This window comes from Scyliorhinus torazame, chromosome 11 (assembly GCF_047496885.1).
Source record: "Scyliorhinus torazame isolate Kashiwa2021f chromosome 11, sScyTor2.1, whole genome shotgun sequence".
NCBI classification, from domain to species: domain Eukaryota; kingdom Metazoa; phylum Chordata; class Chondrichthyes; order Carcharhiniformes; family Scyliorhinidae; genus Scyliorhinus; species Scyliorhinus torazame.
The window spans coordinates 50,260,709-50,275,705 of record NC_092717.1 but is presented as its reverse complement, the minus strand read 5'-3'; the positions used below and the strand labels follow the sequence as shown (position 1 = coordinate 50,275,705).

General features: G+C 43.4%; 1 protein-coding gene across 1 annotated transcript; it reads right to left on the bottom strand.

Moving 5' to 3' along the window:
• Nucleotides 1–5,812: 5,812 nt before the first annotated feature.
• On the bottom strand, nucleotides 5,813–13,617 carry otulina (OTU deubiquitinase with linear linkage specificity a). The gene is made up of 3 exons (XM_072467232.1): nucleotides 13,457–13,617; nucleotides 9,235–9,356; nucleotides 5,813–6,363 (listed from the first exon to the last, which is right to left on the bottom strand). The coding sequence occupies exons 1-3, from the start codon at nucleotides 13,562–13,564 to the stop codon at nucleotides 5,931–5,933; spliced, it is 663 nt and encodes a 220-aa protein (XP_072323333.1). The 5' UTR covers nucleotides 13,565–13,617; the 3' UTR covers nucleotides 5,813–5,930.
• Nucleotides 13,618–14,997: the final 1,380 nt, after the last annotated feature.

Below are 14,997 nucleotides of genomic sequence, written 5' to 3'. Positions count from 1 at the left end.
ACCCGCGACAACGCAGAATCGCCGAGCAGAAACTTATAGCCAAGTTCCGCACACATGAGTGCGGCCTCAACCGGGACCTGGGATTCATGTCACATTACATTCATCCCCCCACCATCTGGCCTGCGAAATCCTACCAACTGTCCTGGCTTGAGACAATTCACACCTCTTTAACCTGGGGTTACCCCATCTCTGGATCTGTAAAGATTTAATCACCTGCTAATGCTCACATTCCAAGCATTGTTTGGCATCTTTAAATTTGTCTATATATGTGTTTCTGGAACATACCTCTTCATTCACCTGAGGAAGGAGCAGCGCTCCGAAAGCTAGTGACATCGAAACAAACCTGTTGGACTTTAACCTGGTGTTGTAAGACTTCGTACTGTGCTCACCCCAGTCCAACGCCGGCATCTCCACATCATCTCAATTTGGAGCATACAGATTAACTTGGATCATCGTGGTGCCCACCAAAGAACCACTGATAATCACATGTCTCCCATTTGGGTCCGCCTGGATCTTAGCAGTCGAAAAAGAAACTCTTTTATGAATCAAAACTGAAGCCACCCACCCCACAGGCACTACCATCGAGATCTTAGTGGAATATCATTCTAACCTAACCCCTCCATATCTGTGTTTGGTTCCTGATCCGCAAGTGGGTCTCCTGCAGAAACACATCGTCATTCAAGCTTTTCAGATGAGCAAATATCCTCATCCTTCTTACTAGGCCATTCAACCCTCTCTCATTCCAAGTGACCAGTCGAATTGGGGGCCTTCCACCCACCCAACAGCCCCAACCGAGTCAGCCATTTTCGCCAAAAGAGATAATCGAACAACTACTTAGAAAGTACAGGCATTGGGCCCACCCAAGGTGGCCACCAATGCCCCCATCAAGACAGAACAAAGAACAAGCTGTAGTCACCATCAGATAACCCTCCCTGCCCCCCATCTCCCTCCCCCACTCCCAGCCTCCCCACAACACCACACCCAAAGATACAAACAGCCAAAAGGTGAACAAAAGCCCCAAACCACTACCTCAACTACCCCTAACCCCAAACAACACCAAAATCCTAAGCTCATTATCTAAAACTACCCTAAAATAATGAGCTGCAGTTACCCCCACCACTTCGCTCCTATTAGCAAACTTCTTCAGCTAGCAGGGCACCCCGCCTGGAATAAACACAAATAAATAGCGGTAACAACCACCTCCTGCCCTCGCCCAATTTTAATAAACAAAGGAAAAAACACCCATCCCACACAAGAACAAGGAAATACAAACTGGTGCACCCCCAACAGGTTCCCAAAACCAGATGTCCTCCCCAATAATACCATGACTTCATGCAAAATACAATTAACTTGCCCCCAGTCTATGTTTCCTAACAAAGGCCTCCTCCGGCGCATCAAAGTCTTTTGAGTCATAAGTCACTCGGAGGCATGCAGGGTATACCACCCCAAACTGCACTCCGCTTTTATATCATGCAACCTTGGTCTTGTTAAATGCTGACTACCTTTTTGCCAGCTTTGCTCCCACATCTTGATAGAGTCCGATGGCATGGCCCTCTTTGTAGTCTCGCTGATCCTTCACCCACCTCAGGACTCGTTCCTCCTGATAACTGTGTAACTTTATGATGATTGTCCATGGTGGATGGTGGCTGGTGGCCTCGATCCAGTTCGGGGGGGGATGCCGATCCACCCTCCCCACCATCTTCCCAAACGGGCAGCACGGTAGCACAGCTCCAGGGTCCCAGGTTCGATTCCTGGCTTGGGTCACTGTCTGTGTGGAGTCTGCATGTTCTCCCGTGTCTGCATGGGTTTCCTCCGGGTGCTCCAGTTTCCTCCCACAGTCCAAAGATGTGCAGGTTCAGTAGATTAGCCACGATAAATTGCCTTTAGTATCCAAAAAAGGTTAGTTGGAGTTATTGGGTTATGGGGATAGGGTGGAGGTGTGGGCCTAGTGCTCTTTCCAAGGGTTGAATGGCCTCCTTCTGCACGGTAAATTCTATGATTCTATCTTCGATATGTAATCAGTTGGATTTGGGCCCTCCACTCCCTCCGGCAGCCACATGATTCTAAGGTTCTGTCTCCTGCAGCGATTCTCCAGGTCGTCCAACTTGGCGTGCAATGCTTTATTAGCACCGGTTAACATTGCCATCTCAGCCTCCAGAGAGACAATCCGATCACTCTGATCCAAGAGAACTGCCTCCACACCCTGTAACACTCAACTTTTGTATCTCCTGTCTGATGGAAGAAGTTGCAAGAGTGAAGAAGCCGGGTGGGAGCGGTCTCTGAATATGCTGCCCGCTTTCTCAAGGCAGCAGGAGGAGATAGAGGATCAGCCATGGACCATGTTGAATGGTGGAGCAAGTTTGAAGGGCCAACTGGCCTCATCCTGCTCCTATTTTCTATGAGTTACAACCAAAGATGGGGACTAAGAATAGTTTTTGCAAGCTTACTAAAAGGCATGTAGATCGGTTTTGAAAATAATGGCTAAATCTTGAGTCATCAAGAAAAAAAATTATAATTTCATTTGTAGATGAAATGGTTGCAGAAAGGAAACAAATTATAATTGCACAGGTACAATTGCAATGGTAAATATAGCCTTGGCGCCAATAAAAACTGGCTAGGTTATAAGGGTAACTTAGATGTTTCCTGCAAAATCCAAATACTTTGCTTACCATAGTTTTGTGTTTAGTTTAGTATTGTGTTGCATTGGCATGTTTAATGAATGGTTTTTGATGCTTGCTATGCTGTTTCCCAGTGTTTCTTTGTTCCATTCAATGCGGGATGTTAACAGTGCTGAACTCACTGCTCGCTTTCTCTAGAAGTTATCAGCCAGTTGACATGTCTTGCAAACCTCATCCAGGTCACTCACATCAGCTGCATTGTTTAAAGTTCACCTTGTTTAGTCTTGCATTTTGGACTGCGTGGAGAGACTAAAGAAGCCACGATTATTCTCTTTCGAACATAGGTGGTTAAATAGAGGTAATAAAAATGAAGGGTTTGCTGCACTAGATATGGAGAAACTGTTTCAAATGAGAGGAGGGAACAATAACAAGAGGATACCGATTTATAATTAGTAAGAGAACCATTATAAATGGGGCATTTTTACACCGCAAATTATTTTGACCTGGTATACACCTTAAAGTGTGGTGCAGACAAGTTTAATAATAATTCTTAAAAAGTGAATTGGATATATATTTGGAAAGGTAGAAATTGCAGGGCCTAGGGGAAAGGCTTGGGAGTGGATAGGTTTTTAATACTTTTTAAGTAATAGTCTAAGCTGACATGAACCAAGATATTACTTTTGCCTGACATAAGTTACCACGTAATCATGATAGATGCAACACTTGTCATTTGAAAACTTACTGATCTATCCCTATTTTGGGCTAAAAACTGCAGTTAATTCTGTATCTTTTGAAAATCATAGTGGCCTATTTTCCTCTAGTAAAGCATCAAAACACATATGGGATGTGCCTTTTAAACAAAGCAGCAGGCAAATCAACTGATGGCCGAGGCTTTATTTCTTTTATAGTTCAGTTTAGTAACTTATCCTGTTGTTTTGTAGAAGATGCATATCAACATATCTGAAAGAAATATCCATATTAAATGGATAATAGGACACAAATGGATTACCATGTTGGCAAACAGAGTTTAGACACAAAGCAGTTTATGAGCAAAAGAATACAGGAATAAACAGGATGTAGAAATACATATGAATTTACAACATAGACAACAACCTCAACCTCTCAGTCCAATCCTCCGTGTGAGCAAACAATTCTAATGACAACCAAAAGAGAAAATGCTGGAAAACCTTGGCAGGTCTGGCAGCATCTGTAGGGAGAGTAAAGAGCTAACATTGAGTCCAGATCACCCTTTGTCAATTCTAATGACAATATGTTTTCTATATACGTTCAGGACAAATAGGGAATCAATGGAACAAAATATTATGTGGAGGACATGGACGGGTACAAAGTTAATAGAGCAGTTCTGAGATTTGGCTAGAAGGCCTTTCTCCTCGTGTAATTATGAATGGATGGTGTAACAATTCACTGAAAAATAGTTTTCAGTCCTGATGATGCTTTGCAAAATAATGGATGGTAGTTCTCATTTGCTTTTCAGAATTATAGTTAGCACAATTACAAAAAAAACAGTTGTGTCTAATGACGGCTCCATTGCATGGTCTGGTTCCACAGTTGCTCCATTCTGAAAGAGGCATGGGTACAAATCCTAGGGTCAGTATTTTTTCCTGAGTGGCTGGCAACCAGATACCCAGCAGTGTGCTGGAAACATGTACTGGAGATTACTCTGACAAATGTTGATGGAATCACCTTGAAGAGACTGGTCACACTGTTGCCTGAGTTAAAAGGTTGTGGTTTCAGGGCAGTACGGTGTCACAGAGGGTTAGCCCTGCTGCCTCATGGCGCCGAGGTCCCAGGTTCGATCCCGCCTCTGGGTCACTGTCCGTGTGGAGTTTGCACATTCTCCCCGTGTTTGCGTGGGTTTCGCCCTCACAACCCAAAAGATGTGCAGTCTAGGTGGATCGGCCACGCTAAATTGCCCCTTAATTGGAAAAAATGAATTGGGTACTCTAAATTTATTTTTAAAAAGGTTGTAGTTTCAAGTTCCACTCCAGAACTTAAGCATATCATCTCGGGCTGATTCTCGAGTGTGGTAATGAAGAATGTTGCAATCATGGAGATATTAAGCCAAAACTCAATATCACTATTTAGAGGAACAATAAAGATTCCAGAACATTATTCAACAGATAATTATCTTTGGTGTCTTGGTAAAGGTAAAAATGCAAATCAACTGGTTATTAATAGTTGTTTATGGGATGTTCTGAAATATATACTGTATTTGGACAAATAACAGTGGTTGCCCTTTACAGTAATTCATTGTATGTAAAGCACTTTGCAATGTCTCTGAAAACTGTGATAGGATAAGATAGTCTTTTTGACTCTTACGAAAAGAACACTGGAGGTCTGCAATTCCAATGTTAATGTGAAGTTATTTGTTTAAACAGGTTTGAATTCAAAAATGTAGTCTTGGATGCTGAGGTTGGCAAGACTCCTCTCTTCACACTCAATCTTGTTATAGTAGGACTCAGAACAAGATAGCCTGTAACACACTATTACAAATAGTATTATCTGAAAAGCTCTATCTATGCAAGGGTGGTGGTACTTTATTCAATGTCAGTATCTCACCACATTTTATGCGTATTTGACTTGCCAGTCAGCCTTTGCAAAAAATAAAGGGCATGTACACCAAATCTCATTTGAGTGCTCTAGTACAGAACAGAAGACTTGCATTTTTGTAGTGCCTTTCACAACCTCTAAATGCTCCAGTTCACCTAACAATTTGATGTCTTGGCATTCTATTTGTTGGAAGGGTTAAATTAGGGAAGCAGAATATCAATGAGGCTGAATGTCAGGGAGTTTTACTTTTCTCACAACTTATGGATCAGGACTCCAGGAGTGACAAGACGACATATCCAATAAAGTCGTTCAAGAAGGCAGTACATGGATATTTGGAAAACAAGGTGGTCACATCATTTGTAATGCAAGACCAGTTATTTTAGAAGATAAATTAATGGGTTTGGAGCTCCTGAGGATTATGTGATCACCTGTGATAGATCAAAGAGCAAGTTTTGATAGAAGTCTCCCAAATTGGCTAAAAGGCTTATATTTCCACTTTCCTAAAGTTGGGGGGGGGGGCGCGGAAAACAGACTGGGAGTGGATCAGAAATAAGTAGGGCAATGTGTATGGGCCAAATGGTTGCTCCTTATCCTAGGCACATAACAACCAGATATAGCCTTAATAGTTTCTTAAGTTTTTTTTTATTGCTTCGAGAGGTAGTGAATAGGTACAATTAATCACATTAAAAAAGCCCAAAAGGTGTTGAAAAATATTGGGCAGAAGCCTTTTCTGAAAAACTGTTAAGGTTGCAGTTGGAAATGAAGTGCTATATCTGATGGTAGGTCACAGTCTTTCAACAAGAGAGCACAGTCTCGGCACAACTGCCTAACCATTTCTGCTTCATCAATTTCTGTTGCGGTCCTACAGCACTTCTGATGTTGCAAAGTGGTACTGTTGATCCCATGGTCATGGTTTCCAATCTCACTGTCAGATCTGCAGCTTTCACCTTCGGCACGACTGCAGCTGCCTCCCTCTGGTTGCTTCTCTGGCAATGTGTCCAAGCCCATGTCTTCAATGCACTCCGTTACGTCACCAACAGTTGTTTCTTGGGGCGGTGCACTCAGATTTCTAAAAATAAGTTCCTCTTGCTGGGCAGCAACACCAAGGAGTTGGTTTACTTTGGCCAGGAGATTAGGATCACTTCCATTCAGGTGATACCATGATAACAAGGCACTGCAGATATAGAACACGCACTAAGTTTTGTTTAGGATATTTCATACTTGCATCATTTAACATACTGTAGAAATAAAAGCAATATTAGGCAATACAAGACCAGCTTCAAGTGCTAATAAAGAACTAGATGTAATTCACCAAATAATGTATTCATAATTAAAATATGATGGAGGTCTGCATTTCTTGCCCACAAACTAAATTTCTGTTGTCGTGGTTGTTGGGTCAGACTTTTAAAATCAACATTTAATATGAAAATGCAGTGTAAACTGCTCCTGGTAACATTGCAGTTGTAAGCTGCAGGTAGCTAGTATTGTAGCTTCACTCTATTCTCCGGCACATCATAACCAATGCTTAGAAGACCTGTTATCTCAAAAAGGCACAAATCAGTCAATCACTCTGTGAAAGGCCTTTATGAGAATTTCTCATCTAAACAAGTAATCCACTGTAACAGGGAAAATGGAGGATCTGAGGTACACATGGGGCAGCAGGGAAGGGAAAGAGTTAACCTGACAATCTCGAAAACCCAAAATGTGGATAAACGCAAATTAGCATACTAAACGCAGGCATATCTCAGGTAACACATTTCATAGCCTACAAATCAAAAATGCTCAGCCTGGCTCCTGAATGTCTGGAAGAGGCATTGTGGACCCATCCATATACCCCACCCATATAAATGTATCAGGGAAACAGAGCACTCACCACCTCATTACGGGCTGATTGTCGAAAGGACGTTCCTTTGTATTGCAAAGCAGATGGACAAGATCTGTCCACTGAATGGTTAAAAGCAGAGTATGCCAGACAATGTATCCACGTCATCTAATCAGGGAAGTGACTGAAACCTAATCAAACTGTCGGTATCGATAATCAATTGTATTGTAGTACTTTGAATCACCTGGCATTCTTTTGAATTAGTCTGGACTATCCAAAACTGCACAAGGTGTGCAAGACAGCTCGATGAGCCAGAACGACTGGGACCGAGCTGTAGTTAAGACAGCTGAGTTTTAACTCTCCCGCATGCAAGTGGCAAATGAAGCTATTTTGTTAAAGTTTCATAGGGTCTAAAGAACTCAACTCATTTAATTCCGCTAACATCTACCTTTCTTTTCCAGTTGCTTTTTTCAAGATTTTGCTTTCATTGCAGATTTTCAGCATTCAAGATTTCTTTGTAACTATTTAAAAAGCAAAGAACAGTTTCCAGAAACCTTGGGAAACCGTTTATAATTGTCCAAAGAGCAAAGCAGTATAGAATTAAGAGGGTGGAAGAAGAGAGCAAATGGATAGATCAGATATAACTTTATTTCACAAAGGGCGGCAAAAATTGCTCTGTTATCAACTAAAGCTGGTAATACCAGTAATTTTAAGAGGGTGTTTGACAAGCATTTGATGAAAATCAATTAGAGGACACAGTGAGCATTGCACTGCTTTTGAATTCTGGGGCCAGCCACAAGAACTGAACAAGTTTAATCTGCTCCTGTACATTCCTATGGGTTACAAAAAGTATATTGTACTCAACGGAGATTATTGCACTTCAAATTATCTATTAGAATCTTTTGATCAACTTTAAAGACATGAAACACTGAGCTATGCCAGAATGATCAAGTCACTCACCTGAAAGGAGCTAAGCCTTATATTTGAAACCTTAATTTATCATTTCTGTAATTTCACTATAAGATTTGAAAAATTTCCATTTTCCACTAGTAATAGGGATCGATAAATACCATATTATAAAGTGATTCTTCAAACATTGGTAATAATAAATACAAAAAAGAATAGCGGGTCCGTTAATATCCAAAGAGAGATGGAACAGTAGGTTAAGGTTTGGGCATTGACATTTCAGTTATCAGACCAAGGTTCTAGACCAAAACCTTAATCAGCCTTTTTTAAAAAACTTTTCATATGGCAATGGGAGAGTTGTGTATTTGCAGCATTGTGTTTTATCTCATCTTTCCAGTTTGTTTTATGACGCTGAGTCAACTAACATGATAAACTTATTTAGATTGTATTCAGAGTTAAAATTGCAGCATTGACATGTTAAATCAGGTTAATGGATAACCCTACAAGTTTCCAAGATGTGTTCATTGTTATTGAGAGAAGAGTGACACTACATCTATAATATAGTTAATGGCACACCCTGACTATTTTGTTTTTTCCCACTCCCATTCACTGGAGTTTGTCAAAGCACAGATATCCATGTTCTTTTTTCAGATCACTCGCCATCATCTAACACAGTATTAGGATATTCTTGGATGTACAGCTTTATTTTTCTACTTCACTGTACTCAACAATACACTGTTGTCAAGGCTGTCAGGTTTTTGTGACATTAATTGTGAAGTCGTGGGATATAGAAGCATTTGATAAAAGTGCAAAATGATTTTATAAGGACCAAAACTGTGAGGGTACAACTATCAGGAAAGACAGAATAGGCTGGTGTTCATTTTAGAAGGGAAGACAGAGGTGACCAATACAGGTCTTTAAAATTAAGGGATTCAATAGGATATACCTGGGGAAGATATTTCCATTTGTGGCGGAATTCAAAATCAGGGATCATCAAGATAAGATACTGTAGTCATTAATGAAACCAATAAGGAATATATTTAGTGGTTAGAATGTAGAACCAATTACCTCATGCAGTGGTTGAATGAATAGCATAGATGTATTTAAATGGAAACTAGATAAGTACAAAAGGGAGAAAAATAATAGAAGTATATGCTGATAGTGTTTGCTGAAGGAGGCTCATGTGAAGCACAGGCCAGTTTGGCTGAATAGCCTGTTACTGTGTTATAAATTCCATGTGGGTGTGCTTTTTAAAAAGAAACATGACATGCGCCATATGAGCAATTAGGCCACAGCTGCTATGAGCTGTATTCTCACCTCAGAAGCCCTTTCATCTGTCCAGGAACCAACATCTTCTTCACACCCTCTTGGTAACCTTCATTGAAGCCACGCTGTAAAGTGGATTCTCGACCAGCGTTTACCCCATCCCTATAGCCTTCCTAGAAATAAACAATTGGAAACCAGTGAATTAATCAGCGACCAGCAGTTGGCTGATGAAACTTTAAAAATGACAAGCCATCTGCATCACGGGCCCACAAAGGCTATATCTAACACACCAATAAAAGCGATGAACATTATTCCAGCTCCTAACTGTGCCACCTGATTAGTAAGCCAGTTATCCAGAACTAGACAAATAATCCAGAGGATGCAAACTTAGATCCCACCAAGTCTGAGAATTTGACTTGTTTTCAAGGGGCTGAATGGTCTAATAAATAACCATTTGTTTTATATAGTGCCTTTAAGCTAGTAAAATATTTCAAGGCATTTCACAGGAGTTATCAAACATAATTTGACACCCAGTTGCATATGGAGACATTAGAGCAAATGAGCAAACGCTTTGTTGTTTTTAAGATTGTACAGGGATTTATGTTAGGAATTCCAGAGCTCCGATCTGTAGCCATCTGGGATGGCCACTTCCCGATTACAAAATGGACACTTTGCAAAGATTGCAGGGAAAATGAACAATGCTGAGAAAACAAGCAGATTCAGAGCTGGTCTGTATATAGGAGCCGCAGCTCCCAGACAACACCAAAACTGTAGGCCCATTAGCATACTGATGGCCCATCTCTGGGAACAAAAGAGTAATATTTGAGTAACCGATACTAAGGCAGACACCCCGGCGCCAGAGGAGACCGAAACAAAGCAGGCCAACGGCCACCTAGGACACGCCCAGCCATCAGGGACCCACCCCTTTATTGGGTGAAATCAATAGGAATGATCAAGAAATGGCCCAATTGAAGAAGAGCGCAAAGCCCCTTTGGGTATAAGAAGGAGCCCCCAAGAGAGAATCGTTCTCTTGGACCCGGCTCTCACCGAGGAGAGATCTGTCCACCAGCTGCACCAGAAGCAAGTCCAAGGTCAACGCACGCTACCAGACAACCTTAGCTGTTCCCCTGTACCAGTTCGACCCCAGCAGCCTCAGAACCGAACAACTGCCATTGTTCCTCTGACTGAGTGGGCACGCAAAGCTAAGTATAGGCTTTAGCAGTAGTGATAGCTCAGTCTGTAGAGTTTTGTGCATGAGTATATTTAACTGTGTGTGTAAATAAATAAGCATTGACTTTGAACTAACTAACTGGTGTATCGACTCTTTGATCAGTATTCGGGTTTGAACCCTGTGGCGGTACCAAAAGATACCTGGCGACTCTAGAGCAAACGTAATTAGAATTAAGGAAGGCGACCATATTGACCGCCATATTCAGAGCCAACCAAAGAGTGCAACAGATCCCAGGCAGCTGAAGGCACAGTCACCAAACGTGAAGCAGTTAAATGGGGATGCACAACAGGGCAGAGTGGGAATAGTGAAGGTATCTGAAGTTTGAGGATTGGAGGACATAAAGCCAGAAAGTGGAGAGACTTGAATGAGTTCAAGTTAACGGAGGATGGAGGCCAAACAAGGAGAATATTGGAGTAGTCAGGTCTAGAGATAACAAAGGCATTGATGATGGTTTCATCAGATGAACTCAGGGAGGAGCAGAGACAGACAACATGATGGAGGTGGATGTGATCAGAAGCTCACATCAAAATCAAACAGAATGTTAAGATTGTGAATTGCCTGGTTTTGGCTCAAACAGCGACGACGGACAGGGATGGAGTCAGTTTGTGGTGGGATCAAAGACAATGGTTTTGGTCAAACTGACATTTAGGTCATAGAATCATAGAGTAGTTACAACATAGCAGGAGGCCATTCAGCCCATTGTGTCCATGTTGACTCTACAAGAACAATCCACCAATGCCATACTCCACCTTTTCCCTGTGGCCCTGCACATTTTTCCTTTTCAGAAATTGATCCAATTTCCTTTTGAAATCCATGACTGAATCTGCCCCCACCACTCTTAGGCATTGTATTCCAGATCCTAAACACCCGCTGTGCAAAAAGGTTTTCCTCATGTCACAATTGCTTCTTTTGCCAATTAACTTACATCTGTGCTCTCTGATTGGTAATCCTTCCACCAAAGGGAACAGTTTCTCTCCATCTACTCTGCCCAGACCTCTCTCCATTTCGAATACCTCTTATCAAATCTCCTCTTTTCCGAGAACAGTCCCAACTTCTCCAATCAATGTACATAACAGAAGGAAAGTAATGCTCATTCAGCATCAAGGTATATCAGAGACAGTGGGAGGGGTTAAAAAAGGTGGCGGTGAGGTAGAGCTGGGTGTCGTCAGTTTATATGTAGAATATGAAAAATCAAATGATGTCTCCAAGAGGTAGCATGTAGTTGAGATATATGATGGAGCTTCAGAGGTAAAGTGTGAGTGGGAAGAGAAGCCTCTTGCTGTGACAGGACAAATAAGAATGGAATCAGGTGACAGCAGTCATGCCCAGCTGAGTAACAAAGGTAAGGTATTGGAGGAAGATGGTGTGGTGTTGAAGGCTGCAGACAGGTCGAGAATGAGGAAGAGGGGAAGTTTACCGTGGTTACAGTCACATAGCACGTCACTTGTGACTTTGATGAAGATGACTTGCACGATTGCACGGGTACAAACATGAAGCTATGAGAAAAATGGGCATGGATTTGGGAAACAACATTCAAGGACAGCCACTGTTTAAAAATGAGGGTTGCTCATTTAAGACAGAGATAAAGAGAAGTCTTTCTCTCAGAGGGTCACGAGTCTCTGGAACTCTTCCTCAAAAGAGTGAAAGCAGGGTCTTTGAATGTTTTTAAGACAGAGCTAGATAAATTGTTGATTAACAAGGGGGTGACAGGTTATTGTGGAGCTAGGAATAGGTAGGAATGTGGGATTGAAGTTACAATCAGATCAGCCATGATCTTATTGAATGGCGGAGCACCTTGAAGGGCCGTGGCCTACTCCTGCTCTTAATTCAAGTTTGTATTAATTTAGGGGTTGAAAGGGAGGTTTGAGAACAGTAGTTTGCAAGGACAAGGGGTCAAGAGTGGAGTTTTTGAAAAAGGGTTGATGACAACCGATTTGAAGGGGAGGTACCATATAGGAGGAGAGGGAACAGTTAACAACATTAGCTATCAGAGGCTAGAAAGGCAAGTTGGTTAGCTAGCAGTTCGGTGGGAATTAGGTCCAGAACAGAAGGTGGCTCACACGGGGAGCCAGGAGAGAACTGTGAGAAAGATACAAGTTCAGAGTTAGAATTAAGGGGGCCTTAGAGGTTTGACTTGGTGGGTTAGGTGGAAAGTAGCAGGTGCCGCTGAATGGATGGTCTTGATCTTAGTAACTAAGAAGGCCATGTGCACTTCGCACTTGAAGGTAAGGGTCAAGGCGGCAGGGGAGGGTGGTTTAAGATGAATTTGCAGCAAAGAAGCACCTTGGGGATTATCTTTGTACTTCAGGATTATACGGATGATGAATGTCGAAGCCTGTGTCCTCCATAAAATGTTCATGTCAAGGACCAAAAGGAACCGAGTTGAGGGCTGTACTGGAGGGAGTAACCAGGTAATGAGGGAGTAATGGTTTTAGTGGGGACAAGGACAAATGGTAAGGATGGCAATGTGATTGAACAGGCCAGTAAGCTGCAAAACTGCCATGCAGAATGAAAAGCCAAAAGGCTAAACAGTAGGGAATTTGGAAGAGCAGTTATAAGTAACTTTGGGGGTGTTTGCTTTTTGTGGGCCAGAGGCAGAAGGATGCGAAATTGGGAAATGGGGGTGAGGGTGGGTATGGGGGGGGGGGGGGGGGGGGGAATGAGGATGGGCATCCAGGTTAAGTACTGAGGAAGTTGCCCAAGTGACTGAGATTGGGGTAAACATTTCAGGACATCCACAGGGCCCGCAGCGCCTCTCCAATCCTAATCCCGAGACTGTCTCTCCACAGGTGCTGCTGGATGTAATGAATAGTTCCAATAGTTTAAACACCTGAATTGTGCGACTTGGTGCCAAGACGGCAGGGTCGGCTGCCGGTCACGCGCGGTCCACAGTGCGGTGTTACCACGCGCACCTGGGTGCCGCACACAGGGCGCGTGCAGTAACCGTCAGGGGCGGCACTCGCTACGTCTGGCCTGCTTTCAGAGGCAGCTTCCACTGTGGGTGGTCGCTGACTGACTGACTGTCGGCTTGCCCGCGGGTACCTTGAGCCTCTGCCCCATGCTGATGTTCCACTCATTCCTTGACAACCGCAGTTCATCCGCCTCCTCGTCGAACACATCGTCGCTCTTGCCTGCGTTCAGCCGCCACATTGCGCCGACCCTTTGAGAGCATGCGCAGTAGCCCGCTCCAGCTCAGAGAGGCCGTTCCGTGATGTCATCGTCCCCTGTCACATGACCCGCGCTGGTGACGCGGCTGTGGAAGCTGCCGGGGATTCCCTCCTTTCCGGGAGCTCCGTGCTCCTGCAAGATACACCCTTGTCACTCCTCGTTAGGAGGCATTTCAAATTCTGGTTAAAGGTCGGCCTTTTCTTGTTGGATCAAAAAGAGTGACAGAGAAAGATGAGACTTTTAAAATATAATTGTAAAGGTGGCAGTCCCACTGCTCCCAGGGTTACCAGTCGGAAATGAACACCATTGAGGCAAATGCACTTGGAACGTTCTAGAAGAATATTAGGGATCCTCAAAAAAAGCTTAGACCAATTAAAGATTGTGCTTAATCACACCCTACATGATGCTTGCACCCTTCGGCTGCGTGGACAGCCCTGAAACCCCTCTCCCATCCGCCCTCTTCCCACATCCCTCCCCCCCCCCCCCCCCCCCCACCCCATGCAGACAGCATAACAGATGGATTGGTTGGTGGGGTGAGGTGCTGGTTCTCAAAAGACTGGTGCTCCTAAGAGGAAGACATCAGATCGCTGCAGACTTCTGTACTGCTGTGCTTCACTGTAGTGAAGATAGCTGTAGCTACTGCTACAGATTCCCTTTATTTACTAGGGAATGACTATGGAAGAGATCAGGAAGGCGTTAGTGAGAGAAACCTTTTTGTCGAACAAGATTTCAGCTTTTCTGGTTTCCTCCCACAAGTCCCGAAAGACCTGCTGTTAGGTAATTTGGACATTCTGAATTCTCCCTCTGTACCCAAACAGGTGCCGTAATGTGGCGACTAGGGGATTTTCACAGTAATTTCATTGCAGTGTTAATGTAAGCCTACTTGTGACAATAATAAAGAATATTATTATTAAAATTGGTGACCAACTCGAAGCATTAACTCTGGTGAATTGAACACCCGCCACTGTATTTGAAGGCGGGGGGGGTTGTAGAGAGAGGGGGAGGGGGGGGGGGGCAGGGGTGAGTGCACTGCTTTCCTACCCGTCTTGACCTGTCCCCTTTATTATGTGATTTGAAGTGTGCAAGGCTTCAGGCAGCCTGCCCTAACTGTCGCATAAGGGCCTCATTCCACTTCCACCACTATTTTTAAGTCTGCAGGGGAAGGTGGAGCAAGGGGAGCAGCCCAGTAACAGTCACTGCATTGGGTGCTGATGGTCTGACATCCATCTGCACCTTTTTAGTCTGTTATTGTTGGACAACCAACGTTGTTCTCTTTTGTCCCTGCAGGCATAAAGAGCCCACTATGTCAAAGAAATGAACCAGACTGGTGGTGGGTCACCAGTCCTCACCATCACCACAACTGGCAGGGCAGCATGATGGCACCTGCTCCAATGCAGAAGGTGAGGCAGGTGTGG